This window comes from Poromitra crassiceps (genome assembly GCF_964638095.1).
Source record: "Poromitra crassiceps genome assembly, chromosome: 5".
NCBI classification, from domain to species: Eukaryota; Metazoa; Chordata; class Actinopteri; order Beryciformes; family Melamphaidae; genus Poromitra; species Poromitra crassiceps.
Genome location: NC_139642.1, coordinates 52709553 through 52727432, shown reverse-complemented (window position 1 = coordinate 52727432; position 17880 = coordinate 52709553). Strand labels below are relative to the sequence as shown.

At 43.3% G+C, this 17880-nt stretch overlaps 1 protein-coding gene across 5 annotated transcripts in view; it reads right to left on the bottom strand.

Moving 5' to 3' along the window:
- The window catches only part of rap1gap2a (RAP1 GTPase activating protein 2a), a gene marked incomplete at its 5' end in the record, with an annotated part of 118599 nt that overhangs the window by 25133 nt on the left and 75586 nt on the right, over window positions 1–17880 (bottom strand). For 3 of the 5 annotated variants that reach the window (XM_083637548.1, XM_083637547.1, XM_083637551.1), the window contains 2 exons: window positions 557–592; window positions 17459–17543. In XM_083637548.1, coding sequence (XP_083493674.1) covers window positions 557–592; window positions 17459–17543 — 121 coding nt within the window. Of the gene's footprint in view, window positions 1–556; window positions 593–6539; window positions 6638–8257; window positions 8426–17458; window positions 17544–17880 lie in introns of those variants that run through there. The other 2 variants (XM_083637549.1, XM_083637550.1) reach the window with 2 other exon arrangements.

Genomic DNA, 17880 nt, shown 5'->3' with positions numbered 1-17880 from the left:
TTTACACAAAATGGGTGAATTGGGTGGGAAGTGAAAAAGGCTAATACCAAAGAACTAACTTGGTTACACCATAAGGGACATTGCTTTAGAGACACTAATGACATCTGTGTTTATTAAGAGGTTGAATTGGTTTAAGTTATGATATAAATTAAGTCTAAGTATTATTAAGTTAAGTTTCTTTGTTATCTTCCAAGCACCTGTCACAGATGGACCTGTCATGGCCCAGACCACAATTGAAGATCGCTGCATCTGATATAAACAGCAGGGAGGCAGATTAGGGCTCCACTCCAGATGATGGGGACCTTTTTATCATGGACTTGTATTGTTTATAATTATTGCATAATTTAGCTAAATTATGCTGACGAGCCAGCAGCACAATAAACAACAGCTGAGTGACTGACAGCTGATCGCCAGCTGATTCTGTGGTTGCCAAGCGACAATAACAGAAAAACGCAGCGGGCCGCACCACATGTCCACGTGAGAGAGACAGACAGACAGAGATAAGAGGGAGAACTGGCGTGCACAGAGGAAAGAAGAGTGAGTGAGCATTTCATACCTGCATCTTCTCCAGCATATCGAAGAACTCTGCAGACTGAAACAGAGAGAGAGAGAGACACACACACACACACACACACAGAGAGAGAGAGAGAGAGAGACACACACACACACACACACACACACAGAGAGAGAGAAAGATTACAAAACACGGTAAACTGAGTGAAGTTTACACAGTAGGTTCTTATTTAAACCTGCACGCTCACTGAGTTTTTGAGTTTGATCCCCCGAATGTGGAGTTGTCACATCGGTAACACTGATCCTGCCAGCATGTATTTGTGTATCAACCTCACTGTAAACTCAGGGGAGAGCGGGGGGAGGGAGGGGCAGGGATAGCCTTTACCACCCACATGCACACACACTGATAAGCAACCACTTCCTCAACGAGTCACTCACTCAACTCAATCACACACTCTCACACACACACACACACACACACACACACACACACACACACACACACACGATTGTCCCCGGGTTTCTACCTTGTCATATAAACCATGAGGGTGATCATGGTCTACATGATTTGTGTGTGTGTCTTTGTGCTCAGGTCTTTGTGTGTGTGTGTGTGTGTATAATATGCTAACACAACATTCTGCAGTGTGTTTTAGGTTACACACTGAAGAAATGAATGAAAACGCTGGTGAGGGAAAGTAGGCCTATAATAAGAACAACATACTGATAGCATGCTAATATTAGTATTGAAAGGCGGCAGCACTGTGGTTATTCTACTATGGACCATAACTTACAGTTTAACAAATGGATTGATTCTTTTGGCAGTTTACACTACCTATGAACGCTGCTATTTCATGTGTTTTGGATTAATTCCAAAGTAACAGCCATACTCTCTGAACACATGTTAAAACTAAATGAAACTAAGTAAAATGATAGTCTATCACTGATATAAAAAAAAACTACAACCTACTTTGAATGACACACATTCTAGACACACATTCTAGACACACAAATGAATACTTCAGTGCCGGGATTATGCATGCTATTAAATACAAGGGAATGGGAACAGAGAAGAAAATGTCTTACCAATGAACCCCTACTGTAGGTCCTTAAATGGGAAAATCTGGACACATATTTAACTGTTCTTTTATAGCCCTTTTGATGGTAGAGTTACAGCAGTAAAAAACCCTGTAAAACTCCACATTTTGACAGCAGTAAAAATAAAAACCTCATGTCTCTTCTATCATTACTTATCATTACCACTCCCACTGCTGACACAGCCGGGGGAGAGGGAGAGGGAGAGGGAGGCAGGGAGAGGGAGAGGGGGAGGGAGAGGGAGGCGGGGAGAGAGAGAAAGACAAAGCAATTATGCATTGTCTGTTTAGTAACTTTTTGCTTTTGTGATAAACCACTTCTTTGTGCTCAAACTCGTTGGCAATTTTGTTTGGCAACATATTGGTGATATGTGATTTTATTCCAATAATCCATGTTTAACTGCAGGGAGAGAGAGAGAGAGAGAGAGAGAGAGAGAGAGAGGGGGGGGGGGGGGGGACATTATCTACAGTACGAGTTAATATGTAACCAGTTAAAGGTCCTGTAAGCTGATAGAGGTACTGGAGAGTCAACACCATCCATCCACACCAACAATAACTGGCTACAGCTGTCTATCTATATTTTTTTACACCAGGGGTGTCAAACATACGGCCCGGGGGCCAGAACCGTCAATCAAATTGTTCAAGCTCAGGATTTGACAGGTAAAAAAGATTGTACCAGGTTTCAGGAGCAAGTTACAATATTAAGTAGACTATTCATGTTTTCTGCATGCATCACTAAATGGTAAACTATTTTCATTAACCTTGGTAGAGAAGAATTGTAATGCACAGTTAGTTACAGACAGTAGATTTTATATGATAGGCCTGTGGTAGCTGAGATAACCCTATATAAACGTGTTCTTAAAATGCACCTGTAGACCTAATTACACGGAAATAAATGGGAAGATTTTGAGGTGTTATTTATAGGTTATTATGCATTGATTTTCTCTGTCTGGCCCACTTGGGTCTGTCGGTCCCATGTGGCCTGTCAACTCAAATGAGTTTGACACCCCTGTTTTTGACACAGCTTTGCCAGGCAATGTGTGCTCAGCCAGCGGTACATCTTACCCTGCAGTGTGTAGCCATGTGTGTGTGCATGCAGAGGTGGGAGGCAATTAAGTACAAATACTGTACTTAAGTAGGATTTTTAGGTATCTGTACTTTACAGAGTATTTATTTTTACTTTTACTCCCTACTGTACATTTTAACACACATATCAAAGCACGCCAGCTAGCCAGGTGAGCTACAGTAACCCCCATTCTTTCTCTCCAATGACAGACAGCCTTGCTCTTTTGTTCTTTAAATGTTACGGGGTCGTTGTGGTGCCATTTGCTGCCTCTAGACCCCAATCTGATAGAAGCAGTCACCTCAATCGTAACACCAGAGAGTAAACACCATCAGCATACACCACCTGTAACCAATCCTACTACTATAATTGGAGAGCTGTGTGTCCGTGTGTGCTCGGTTCATCGTCTCCAGAGCCCTCACCCTAGAATTGAGGGCGTACAGCGTGAACAAAATTCTGTTGACCTTAATATGACGTGAGGTTCAGTTAGCTTTGCACAGAAACTGCCGGTAGAAATACTTTTTACTTTTCTAATTGATTACATTTCAGAGCGTGTTTTTTTTTTTTTTTTTTACTTGAGTAAACAAGTTGAATCAGTACTTCTACTTTTACCAGTCTTTTTTTACACAAGTAACTCTACTTCTACTTAAGTAAAGAATGTGTGTACTTTTCCCCATCTCTGCGTGCATGTCACAGTACATTTAGGAGTCTTAGGCACAGACTAAGATGTGATCTATTTCTCCTATGATAACATTATCATGATGAGGAGGACATTCATAAAGTTCTCCGCTCACTGTAACAGTGTCAGACACGCTCAGACAAAATTAGGCAGTGCCTAAATAAAACGTATACATTTCTAACTTCTTCTCATCACCTGACCACAGTCAGGCTCCACTATCCTCTGTTGACTCCGAGTCCTCATCCATCCATCACTTTGATAGATCTACAGACCATGACCTGCCTGCCCCTTCAAGTCAGGTCAACACGTTCTATTGATGTTTCAAACATCTCCTTCACACTCATTTTTACTCTTTGGCATTTTATTGATATATCTATATATATCGGTCTAGTGCTTAATATATTGTCTTCACTGCTTGTTTGTTATGTTTAGTTTTATTCTGTCTGTAGGCCGACTGCTCATTTTGGCTTTGCTGCTCCTTTTTCTTTTCTGTTGTATCTGCACTATTTTTGTAATTCAGTGAGAACTTAAGCTTAAACCCTGAAAACACTTTAACACTGTTAAACACAGCTCTTGCTGATGTACCTCGCAATGCCTGTGCTCATTCTGTTGTTCTCCTTTTGATAACTGACCAAATGGAGACAATGACGTGATGTTGGGATATTGGCAGTGCAGAGCTACTTACAGTAGAGTTTAAATGCTGTTTTTTTTTAATTATCTGAAACACCAATGGTGAACATCAGACTTTGGTGTCAGTCCCTCAGAAGCAAGGAGCAAGGACTTTCTTTCGAAATAGACCATTTTGTACTGACATTCAACAATCACACAGATAGAAATAGATCCTAGAAGAGGACAAGATAGCGGTCTCTTCTGAACGAGAGCAGCCTCAATAGGCCATAATAGTGCAGCCACAAGATATGCTGGGTGATAGCCTAGCGAAGTCGATACTGATGTGCTCAACGTCATGCGTGATCCTTTTCACACCTGTTTCAACTGCCTCTGTATACTGTAGATTACAATGCTGCTTGGACATCATGCATCATTCTCACAACGAATCATGGGGGTTCTAATTCTTGCAAGACGACATTTTGGAATCGTATTTCGGCGGTTAGATATTGCACACAATGCATCATGGAGGACATGGGAAATGGCGCTCCCTTTTTCTCGACAGCAGGAAGCGCTATCTTGCTCTTTACTACTGTATCCTGTCGACATGACTTTCACTCTCTCCAGCGCATGTACATGTATAGCCCACAGCTGAATGGAACAAGTTCAGCCACGTCCTCTGGGGGGTGCTGAAAGCAGGGCAGGAATTATAGCAAAGCCAAAAGGCCGCAGTGCCGTGGATGTCCTGGAGTGTGGCCGTAATGCCCCTTTTGCCCACAAGGCCAGTTTGACAGGTTGCCCTGTTCTGAACTGGCAGTTGTGCCCTTAAAGGAAAGTTGTGGATATATTTTAAACTACATGCGACGTAGCAAAAAACAAAAACACTAATCAGTATGAGGGATTTAGTGAACCTCTGTCAATTGTAGCGTCGATACATAGGCAGATGCTGTGAGGCGTTTAGGGGACATCCGTAATTTGTAAGTACAGAAAATAATCTGGGTTGCACAAATGCTATTATTTGTTACGCAACTAACTTTTCAGTCCGAGCATCTTACTTATATAATGTTCTGTATCACACTGCAGAACTTAATTTCTCTATGAAAATATTTATTTTGTTGAGGAAAAATTACTGACTTCCTCCACGCAGCACATATACACCATGGCAGTCTACAGATGCAGCTCGCCCGTTCAAGTGGCATCCCGTGGTTCTGTCAGTGTGTTCAATCATCTCAGCCCCAGACAAGAACAAGGACAACGCAATAAAACAGACAGCCATCTGTCTTTCTGCAGGCCGGCAAAAATAAATAAATACTAAATAAATAAATATAATCCCCAAGCCCAAACGTCTGTCTGCTACTTTTCTGTCCTTGTGCCTTTCTCTTATTTGTCTTCTCTTGACTGTTTCACTCCCTCACTATGCAAATCTGCTTTCTTTTCTCTAAAGTTGCCATCTGCTATCTTATCTTGTCTCTCCCCTTTCTTCCTTTTATCTGACCTCATCTTCCATTCTTGGCCATACACCTCTCTTTTCACCCCTCCCTCCCTCCCTCCCGCTCTCTCTCTCTCTCTCTCTCTCTCTCTCTCTACCTAGCCCAGCAACAACATCTGCATCTCTTATCTCCCATGGCAACCCGTTGGGGCCACCACAGACCATAGGCAGATTAGACTGCCCGCCTGGCTCTGACTGACAGGCAGACTTCCCGGTAGAATTCACAGATACTCATGTAAAGTCATAAACACAGTCAGCCACACAGAGTAATGATATACTGTGCGCCACAGACAGTGGCAGTGGTGCTTTGGGTTGTTAACTTCAACATTAAGGAAACATTAAAGAATTTAGCTGCACAGATACAAACTGTTAGACTGGAGGGAGGGAACATAAAAAACAAATGGTAAATTATTTACTAGGTGATTAGTGTGTAGGCTAATACAAGTCTCTGTCACAGTCCTGCTGAGCAAAACAGACATGAAAGCAAGTAACACCATATATCCTTGTTATCAATCCGTAATAGACACTTGGAGTGCTGAGAAGATATATGATAACACATTTTGTAGTCCAGTGCAATTGAGTTCTGTTTGAATTATGAGAAAATTATGAGAAAGTCTTTTCGTGGGGCTTTTCATTTCAGTGAATGCCAGCTAGTGTTGTTGAATTATGATTGTTAGACATCTAACAATCTACGCGTCAAATTTCATATGAATATGGTCATTGAAAATGTCCAAATACTTTAGGAAAGTGATTTTACTGAGACAAAGCCGCGGTGTGAGCATGGGCGACGCTTGACAATCGATTGCTAATGCCTTAGCTGCATTGTTTACGCTAGCATGAAATCCGGTGTCCGACAAAGGGCTAGCCTAGGGCCATGCTAAATGACAGTCGATATAACGTCCATTTTCTGATTCTGGTAAACAAATAAATCTGAAGTGAATGATTAAAACAATATACCACTAGAAAGGTAAGAAGTTATACTTGTGGTTTTAGCCAGGTGGAAACAGTAGCTACATGATCATTTGTAGGAGTAGTTGAAGAACAATCTTGATAGAATTAGCAAAAAAAAGTGTCCGTAGTTGGACTCAGTGACGCTACCTCAGTCAGTCCCATTGTCCTAGCAGTGTCCTAGCAAGTTTGGAGGAATTCATTCACAGAGTTCCAGAGAGGTCAGCACTGCTTGCTCTCCTGCCCACACCACGACCCCTTCTCTGGGTAGAGGAGGCCCACAGTGGGGTCTGAGGGGTGGAGGGAGGGCGGAGGGGTGGGCCTGAGAAAGAGGGCTCTATCAGATGCACGTGAATACACACCCTTTGTTCAGCTGCTGCTCCATTGCTCTTTTAGAGAAGTATTTTCTTTAGAGATCTTTCAAGAGGTTTCTGCCACACTGGTTGATATTCGCATTGTTGACACACACTTGTATATTTCATATGGATCAATAACGTTTTGGCTTGGCCTCTGGGTTATGAAATGTGGTCGTGAAATGTTTTCTACGTGTGGGAGCAATGCAAGCTGAAAATACAGAATAAATAGAAAATGGACAATTTGGAGAGATGCAGTGTCTACAGGACAGCAATGCCATGCAGATCAACACACAGGGTTAACTGAATGTATTGACAAGAAGAATAACTACTGTATTGCTACACTTATAAATGTATCGTTGCCCAAAATGAATGAATTCCACACCTGCTACATGCATTTGTTTTTGTACGTTTTGTACGTAGGCTAGATAGATATGCCACTGCCGTCGCAAAGCTTAGCAAGATTGTAACACCAGAAGAGTGGTCATCAGATCATCACTCAATACAAGGTCAGCTTTGAAATCCATGGACTGGTTGTTAATAACAAAGCAATAATGTGGTTGCAGCTAAGCTAACGTTATGGTTTTTCCGGCATAACTTGGAGCTGGAGCACAGACAAAATAGAGTATTGAAGGCAAGAAACAAAAGTTATTGTGCTTTGTTGTCCCCCACTTTTCGTTTGAAAACTGCGCTGCCACCATGATGTTGCAGTGCGGAGTTCTTATCAATGTAAGTTCTTTGGCGCGAAATCAGATGTTGCATCGTGCGACGATACAGTGGGAGCTCATAGCAGGGAGGCATGAGTTCACAGGCCACATGTGACCCAATTTGGTCTCAAGTGGGCCAGACAAAGAAAATCAATGCATAATAATAACAACCTATAATAAATAACAACGCCTCCAAATTTTCCAGTTTCTTATAGTGTAAAGAATTACATGTAGTCTACATTTTTAAGAACACGTTTTCACTATAGGGATATCTCAGCTATCAGAGGCCCATCAAACAAATTATCAAATCTACTGCCTCTAACTGTGCATTACCATTGACAGCAGCTGTGCAATTCTCTATATTCAAGGCGAAAGAAAATAGGTGATTGTGAATAGGCTAGTTAATATTTAAATTGCTCCTGAAACCTGGTACCTCTTAGCCTTCACAAATGCATCACATTGGACTGAAGGACTTCTCGGTGCAATTATCACCGTTTGCAAAGTCATCCTGTGGGCCAGACTGGACCCTCTGGCGGGCCGGTTCTGGCCCACGCGCCGTATGTTTGACACCACTGTCATAGAAGGTTAGAAGAATGCTTGAAATAGAACAGCAACGGTTATACAAGTAGAAACCTGACTGGAGGGAGGGGGGCTTCAAGCTGAAACCTCCCAATAGTCTGAGCATTGGTGGTGTGTGTGTAAACATACTCATTGAACCACACACACTTTGAATGAAAACAGACAAATTCCTCCCAATATCAAACAATATGGCTGTTATGATTTGAATCAAATGTATATGCAAACTTACCTCAACTATAGAGGCTTTAACCATAGAACCGCTGAACAGTGACCTGCTGATCACCCCTTTTCCCCCCTCTCCTTTCTATTTAGGGTACAAAACTCCTTCCTTCTCCCTCGCTTTCTGCTATCCAGTCTCAGACATAAACATCTCTCTCTCTTTCCCTTCCCTCTCTCTCTTTCCGTTCCCTCTCTCTCTTTCCCTTCCCTCTCTCTCTCTTCCTTCCCTCTCTCTCTCTTTCTATCTCTATTCTATTGCCGTTCTATTACAAGTTTTAAGCTTAAACAGGAAAGTCGAGTCGGGCGGCAAACTGAATTCCGTGTTAAAACAGAACAGGTTGTTCCAGTGGCTCCGTAAATCCACAACACTCACACTCTCTCTAACACACACACACACACACACACACACACACACACACACACACACACACACACACACACACACACACACACACACACACACACACACACACACACACACACACACGTCTCGTTATGTTGACCTGTTTCTCCATCAGTGTCAATGAAAGAGGACGTGTGAGTCGCTGCATAATGTTAGATGACATTAGGAAAAACACATGACAACGCTCCTACCTGCAGACACTCACACACGTTTGTATCTCACTATACATTGTGAGGATTTATTCCCAAACCTGCTAATGCAACCTAACGTAACTCTGCCCACTACATGACAGTTACCTAAACCTAATTCTAAAGCTGCATTCACACCGACCTATTAAAGTTTGTCGCTGGCGTCGAGTTTACATACAAAGTCAATGCAAACGAGCGATTGAGCGTATATTCGCCTGGGAGAATAATCGCTGGGCGTCCGAGCGGCAGAGACAGAGCGACAGGGAGAAAATACGCTCGTCGCTCGAGATGAAATATCCCAACTCGAGCGAAAATACGCTGGCATCAGTCGCTCGCTGTTCAATGCTGATTGGCTGCTGTGTGAGAGTGAGTCAAGGATCACTCTGGCTTGGAACAAACCGCTGGTTTATTGTGTGGCAACAAACCGCATTGACAGGCTGACAGCTGACATGAAGTGAAGTCTGTACTACCGGTATGCAGCTCGCATTAGGAGCACGCTGATAGGCTTAGCTTGTAAACAATGACGGTGGCTCGTAGTGGACAAACAGCATGACATTGCGTAACGTTATATCCCCCACATGTCCGTCATTTCGTGTGCCTGTTGATGAGCGATTTAAACAGAGCGACAGAGCGATTCCAAAGGGTTGACTTGAGCGACAGAGCGAAATATAAATATCTCGGTGTGAATGCTCCTTAAAGGATGGGTTTACCGATGGGGAATATGAATATATATTAATTCTTAAAAAATCTTAAATTTCGAATCCGTTGAAATTTTTGAAATTGCTTTCTTTTGAAGATTTTTTAAGAATTAATATATATTCATATTGCCCATCGGTAAACCCATCCTTTAAGACAAAAATGTCCTCAGTTCATCTTTCCATCCTTGTGGGAATATTTGGTCCTCCTTACATGTAGAAATTCATAAACACACACACACACACACACACACACACACACACACACACACACACACACACACACACACACACACACACAAACCAGTTGCAATGCTATCATGTGCAGGGCTCCAGTAGCCAGGTGATAATGGGACCAGCATCCCATGTGGGTAGCATACAGCTGGTGTAAGACGCGTGCCAGCCTCATTGCCAGCCGTCTGCTTCAAATAGGTTTTCCTGGTGTAGAGGAGGCCTGTTTCCATGCTCATGGCCACCCATGGATGAGCCGTTTTTTATGGCCATTGTGTTGGGAGGGCAGTACCAATAGTTGTGTTGTAGCAACGATATCTAATTTGTGTAATCAGAAGCTAGTGATTTTTGGCATTTCGACTACATCAGCCAGCAGATACACAACAGACGACAAGATAGCTTGAAATAAAGAACTAGATTTTCCATGGAAAGCTCTTTGATCAACTTACTGTTGTCAGCTACAACCTGGTCGTCCGCTATGAGTTGGTGTATTTAGTAGAGGTGGGATGATACACAAACAGTGGGGGAAAGTGTCGATACTAGAAAAAGTCTGCATTAATTTCCAACTCACAAATAATTACTTGATATTTAACAGCAGAAGCTTTTCATTTTTAATGGATAAGGTTATAGCTACAGTAGCTAGCAGCCCCAAGGAGTTACAATTAATAAGGGAATTGATTGAAGCTGGTAATTGCATTTGTCAATTAAGCCTTTTCTCACAGCAAGACCAGCATCTGGACTAGCTAAGCTAATTCTGCTTCTTGTTTACACTAATTGAACATGTGAGCGGAGGTTAGCGAATGTTACAGGTACTGGCTGTTATGGTGCTTCACAACACGGCGGGGGGCGGCTTTAGCTCAGGAGGTAGAGCGGGTCGGCCAATGACGCAAGGGTTGGCGGTTCGATCCCCACTCCCTCCCAGCTGCCGTCGTTGTGTCCTTGGGCAAGACACCTAACCCTCCTTGCTCCCGGTGTGCCTGCGTGGTAGCCTGCCGCCATTGGTGTATGAATGGGTGAATGTAGACTATCTACTGATTGTAAAGCGCTTTGGATAAAAGCGCTATATAAATGCAGACCATTTACCATTTACCATTTACAACACATTTACCTCTCCGGTTGTTGAAACAATACATCTTTTGACACAAGTGCTCGTTTAAGGGCCTACTCATACATAATCGAGAAGGTTTCTGCGGAGTGCAGTGGCATATCTGAAATAGCTTGTGAAGAAGGATTGTCGGCTACTGATGCAGCTTAAAACGTTCAGTGGCTTAATGTAGTCAAACAGTGAAAGCTCATTTGACATTGGATCATTGCTAGTGGTTTAGCTTTAGGTATTCAAATGTGAAGCTTAAACTCATTTGTGTTAAATGTGCATCCTGATCTGAAGGTGTTATGGCATAACACGCCTTTATTTGGCGCCATTTTCTTTAACACATAGGCTACTGTTCCACCTCTAATAGTAATGCACTATAGCTTGCATTTGCATTGTCATGTGACATAACCACCTAATAATGCATGATGTGATCAGTCTTCTCTTTGCACAACACTAAATTAAGTTACTGAAAGACATCATTTGACAGAAAGTCAATGCTTCAACTTGTTTGTTATTGTTAGGCTACTGAATCCTCAGTCCTGGGCTGCGGCCGCACTGATCTGTTGGAAAACGTACTTACTACTGTAATCTGGTAATGGATAGATTTATGTCCGTTGCTTTGTTTTGGAATGTCATTCATAAGGCAACGCCTCCTCGACTCTGATTTGCTAAACGGACGGTGACAAATCTGTCCGCCCAGAACGAGTTCAACTTGAACTTTCTGTCAATCAAAACAGATGGAAAATGAATTGAAATGAACGGAGACAGACAGACACAACGGATCAGTGTGGCCACTGCCTCACACAGAGCATCTCTCTCACACACAGCTCAAGCTGCATTATGGGAGTTATGAGTTGATGTGGACTGTGATTAGAATTAATTTACCTCTACTGTACCACTCCTGTGACACTGATGATGAATATGCAACCGTTACAGTAGGTCTAGTCCACTAGTCCACTGGGAATGGAGGCATACTGTATAGGAGATGGCTAATTACAAGAAATCAGCCACACATCCAGGACATAATTGATGACCTCTGGCTCGCAGTAACATTTCTTTCTCATAGATCCCACATCTTGTCCTAATCACGTTTTCTGCTCAGTCAGTCAATCAATCCTCCACTCCCTCCCTCCCTCCCTCACTCACTCCTTCCTTCCTTCCCTCCCTCCTTCCTTCCCTCCCTCACTCAACTCACTCACTCACTCCTTCCCCCCACTCACTCTCTCGCTCCCTCACTCACTCTCTCCCTCCCTCACTCACTCACTCACTCACTACCTCCCTCACTCCCTCCTTCCTTCCCTCCCTCCCTCACTCCCTCCCTCAAGTCCCTCACTCACTCCCTCCCTCCCCCACTCCCTCACTCACACCCTCCCTCACTCTCTCCCTCCCTCCCTCACTCACTCACTACCTCCCTCACTCCCTCCTTCCTTCCCTCCCTCACTCCCTCCCCCACTCCCTCTCTCACTCCCTCCCTCACTCCCTCCCTCAAGTCCCTCACTCCCTCCCTCCCTCCCCCACTCCCTCACTCACACCCTCCCTCACTCACTCCCTCCCTCCCTCACTCACTCCCTCCCTCCCCCACTCCCTCACTCACACCCTCCCTCACTCACTCCCTCCCTCCCTCCCTCACTCCCTCCCTCACTCATTCCCTCCCTCTCTCACTCCCTCCCTCACTCATTCCCTCCCTCTCTCACTCCCTCACTCATTCCCTCCCTCTCTCACTCCCTCCCTCACTCATTCCCTCCCTCTCTCACTCCCTCCTTCCTTCCCTCCCTCCCTCCCTCCCTCACTCATTCCCTCCCTCTCTCACTCCCTCCCTCACTCATTCCCTCCCTCTCTCACTCCCTCCCTCCATCACTCCCTCCCTCCCTCCCTCCCTCACTCAGCTATCAAACTTTCTCCCCTCCTCTTAGTCCTCTCTCCGTCTTCTTGCATATCCAATGAAGCTGGCTTAGTTCAAGGTGACAGAAGGTAGAGTTGCTCCCTCCTAGAGGAGCCATCTATTTCCTGTATATCACCCTGATAATCTGTCTCCCTGCAAAAAATATCGCCCCTTTATCACGCCAAAGGGAAAAATCATATTTTTCCAGCTGCAGTGCAGTGTGAGTAATGAATGTCTGAAAAGATCACAGAGGAATCTCACGTACCCAATAATAGATACTTGTTCTTTACATAGAATATAAAATTGAGCGATAGCTGTGCCACCACCACACGTACTGTATCACCACATGAATAAATGTGGCACAGACTCAGAGAAACCTTCTTCTACAGATTGATTGTTTATTCATGCTCTTCTTATTCTTGTACTATGCATATTTTTGGTTTGGCTCTAAACGCACCTGCCATTTTGAATTTGTCAGTTGGTTTATGGGTCTGCAGGTTACCTTTGAGGAGACAGTTTGAATGGATTTGGTCAGGATGCCATTAGCCCATGTTTTATGAGAGTGCTGAGAGTGAAGCAGCTCTGACAGGTTACATCAACCTCTTTGCTATAGTTGCTATAGCAACCTTTTGTAACTTAAAGGAACACTCCGCCCATTTTCAACCAGCTTTGTATCATTAGAACATCAGTAGTATATCAGAAAACTGTAAACTGTTTTGAAGTCTGTCATTTAATTTGACAGTTATTGAGTGTTAAAGTGTGGACCAGTGACATCACTGGTCCACACTAACTCAAATTAATAACTCATTAACTCAAATCAACTCTCAATAACTGTCAAACTAGATGAGGGTTTTGAAGTCATTCATCTAGTTTGACAGTTATTGAGAGTTGATTTGAGTTAATGAGTTATTAATTTGAGTTAGTGTGGACCAGTGATGTCACTGGTCCACACTTTAACACTCAATAACTGTCACATTAAATGACAGACTTCAAAACAGTTTACAGTTTTCTGATATACTACTGATGTTCTAATGATACAAAGCTGGTTGAAAATGGGCGGAGTGTTCCTTTAAGGCCCACTTCTGATTGTTAACACATTTCGAGGACCACCTTCCCAGATAAGTGAGAGAGAGAGAGAGAAAAGTAATTGAAATTATGCATTTTAATTGGGAAGTTTTTGATTTATATAAATTCTTGAGCACATTTAGATGTAAAAAAAAAAAAAAAAAAAACTAGTTTTAATCATGATTTATTTTATTTTATTTTTATTCATCTATTTGATAAAGAAAGATAAGGACAGCACTCCAAGTTAAAATAATTTATTGCCACACGGACGTTTCGGGGCAGCCGCCCTTCTTCAGCGTGTAATGGCAAAAAAACACAGGTGATTCACCTTCACCCTAATTAACACGTTCACTGCCATTGGCGAGTCAACTCGTCAAGCAGAAACCAACGGTTGACTGCCAATGGCGAGTCAACTCCTCAAAAAAAAAAAAAAAAAATTTGACGGTGGGACGTTGATCTAACCCTTTTACATCTCCTATAAAAATATGAGAGCCACCGAACGTGTACAACCCATTCCACCGACCCACTAAGTGGCGACAGTGCTCTCCAGACTATTGAAAGCCGAGCCAAAACTTCAGGGAAAAGCGTGAGGAAGCCATTCTCATACTGTAGGCGAAAACGCTTTCGCGCTGGAGCACAACGGTGGCGCACAACGGTGGGGGGTTCCAAAAATAGACTGGGTGGAACACACTTTGAAACACGCAGCATAAAGCCCAGAATCGCAAAAGCTTCATCAAAGCTCTCAACCGAAACCCCAAGAAACGAGCGAGCCCATCCAGACTCGCCCGACGAGGGGCAGCCAGGCAGCACAGACAACAGAAACTCGCTTGTCACACACCAGCCCGCTGCAGCCACGGAGGGAGGAGAACACACACGGAGGGAGGAGTTTGAAGGAGAGGGGGGTTATGGAGGAAATTACTGTTCAAAACTATTGTTTAGATGTCTGACGTCTTACTGATGCCAAAAATAAATGGTTAAAGTGACTGTTCTATCGAATTTCACAAAAAGGCATTTTTCTCACCTTTCATTTTCAGACGCTGAAACCATGCTGTATTCAACTGCTAATGCCTACATAACTACTAACTCTACAAACTAACTCTTTTAGACAGAGAAAGCACACATTCTATTAGTTCTTTTGAGATATTTTGTGTTCACAAAATCCTAACAGAAAAGAATCCTCGGCTCTTGAAAGATGAGCCAGAATCCTCAAAAAAAAACCTTGGCAGAAGCTACCTACAGTATTGAAAAAATGGCTGGCAGTGAATGTGTTAAGGAGTCAAGAGTCAGCGGGGGGAGTCAACAATGTAGATATACAGAACCAACACACATGAGAATGCTTTGTGAACATCAAAGTTGAAAGTAAATGGATATACTTTACAAAAAATATATATACTTTACAAAAAATATATATACTTTACAAAAAAATAAGAAAATTAGTATGCTTTACAAAAAACAAGTAAATGATATCTCCTCATTCAATCCATTAGGAATGAGGGTATGGAGGGAATGAATCCAATAAGTTTCCCTCTGAAGGAGGATTTTGTCTATATTGCCCCCTCTCCGTGGCATATTAACTGTTTCTATGCCCAGTGCAAGTCGCTCAAACTGTGTTTTAAGCTGTTAAAGTGTCTAGCAACTGATGACTTCTCATCAATCATGGTTGCGTATAGAACATTTATGTTCACAGATTCTTGTTTTTAACTCACGTTTTGTTTTACCAACATAGTATAGATTACATGGACATTTTAACAAATAAACCATTTCCGAGTTGAGCGTGTTCTTTTTGATTTTCTATTCATCTATTTGGCAATACCACTGCCTCTGCGGCCCACTACACGGTGCTCTGGGGCCCACCAGTGGGCCACGACCCAGTGGTTGAGAATAGCTACACTATAGTATAGTGTGATAGGTCAGAAATAATATAAACATATTAGTTCAGTGGATATGACACCTTTTTCTGTTATGAAGAAAAGAGACACAAAGACAGTCACACCACAATTTTCATTCTATGCCCCAATAGACCAAATGTCTATTGCATAAATAGGCGATAATCAATCAAGATTCATACTCTTTATAGTCTTTGTTTCTGTGCTGGAGATTTAAAGTGTGGTGGTGGAGACATTCTGAAAGGCCGGCACACACCAAGAAGAGCACCTTTGAATTCCTGCAGCAGCGTTGCATCCTGGCTGTGCCGTCTCACCTTCTGCCTCCCGCCCTACATGAAGGCAACTCCACAAAGAACCTGGTTTAAACCCAGTTAATAACACTGAAAAAAGACTGCATGACTCCAAGTGTGGAGGAGCGCTCATAGCCAGACTGTCAAGACAGAGTTCAATTCACACAATACCCTCCCAATCTATGCTCTGTGAAGGCAATCATGAAAACAAACAAGGGAGCATCGTACTGATATTGTAGGCTGCCTTCACTTGAGTTTCTATGACTTATTATACCTAAGCAAGGGTAAAAAATGCATCCAAGCTTATAGTGTAGATTTATTTCATTTATTTTTTTCCCCCCATTAGTGCTCATTTTCATTTATTTATCCTGGTTGCTGCTCCACCCTCTGCCGATCTGGGGAGAGCCGAAACTGGCTCCATGCTTCCTCCGAGACATGGGCAGTAGCCAGCCGCTTCTTTTCACCCGATAGGGGAAGCTTCACCGGTAGGACATAGCACATGGGAGGATCACGCTATTCCAATGAGTTCCCCTCCCTCCGAGCAGGCGCCCTGAACGACCAGAGGAGGCACCACTTCAGCGACCACGATATTGCATGTTTTTGGTGAGGTGTTCCTACTGTATATGGCCAAACCCTGGGGGTTCGCCCATATAGGAATTGCATGTTCTTCCACGGGAAGAACATGCAAACTCCACACAGAAAGGCCTTTTTTGACGACCCCACCCGGGCGGTGGGCACTCGAGGACATACGGACGGGCACGCACTCCTTCAACGCTCACAGCGTCCCGGGTGGGAATCGAACCCAGGGCCTTCTAGCTGTGAGGCGACAGCGCTACCACTGCGCCACCGTGCCCCCCTATAGTGTAGACTTAAAGCAACTTTGAAGAAGGCCCCTTTAAAAATACAGCTCACCAGAACATACAGAAATAAAGTAGAGGAGAGACAAGACAGTGCCATGAGTACAAAAACAACAACACCGCCTATGGTAATGCGGCATGTCATGAAACACAGTGCCAACAGCTTTGAAAGTCCCCCTCTATTTTTAAATCAGGTTATGTCATCGGTGTCATGTTGTCAAGCTTTTGTTCTTGTGACACTGTGATTCGTCTCCGCGGGCTGATTGCGTGCTAAAGGGGTTTCTCAATTAAGACAATCTGAATCAATGATAATGAAGGGCAAAATATGTCAATGGGAAAGTCAGCTGATGCAGCAAACACAAACACACTTTAAGATACTGATTTACTAGTTAATAAATACGTCTATCTTAGTATTGAGTCACTATAGTCTTACTGATTTACAAGTAAATCAATGAGTCTATCTTAAAGTGTGTTTGTGTTTGACTGCATGTGTACATACCTCCATAATGCTTGTGTATACACCATTGTGTGTGTGTGTGTGTGTGTGTGTGTGCGTGTGCGTGTATGTGTGTGTGTGTGTGTGTGTGTGTGTGTGTGTGTGTGTGTGTGTGTCCGTCCTACCTTCATGCTGGGCGGTGCAGTGCGGGGTGGTGAGGGGGGACATTCTCCCAGAGGGACGTTGGAGATGGTCAGCAGCTCCTGTTTCCTGGAGAGAAGAAGACAAGACGAGCAACAAGGTTGACGTTTATTGACGTCGCCGGACCACTGAAGTGTTTCCAATTTTCTATCATGAAAGGTCACCCCACTTCATTGGGTTACGCAATCCATATTGACTGATGCACCGTCCTCACCGCCCCTTTGATACAGGACGAGGAAGACAAGATGAGAGGACAAAGAGTGATCTCTCCCTCTGAACGGCTGAACTGACTAAATGAACAGCTAACACTGAACAGCATCAACACAATGAGCACAATCTTAGAAACACATGAACTATGTGAACATTGCATTACTCCACCACAAATTGGATTATTAATGTGACAATA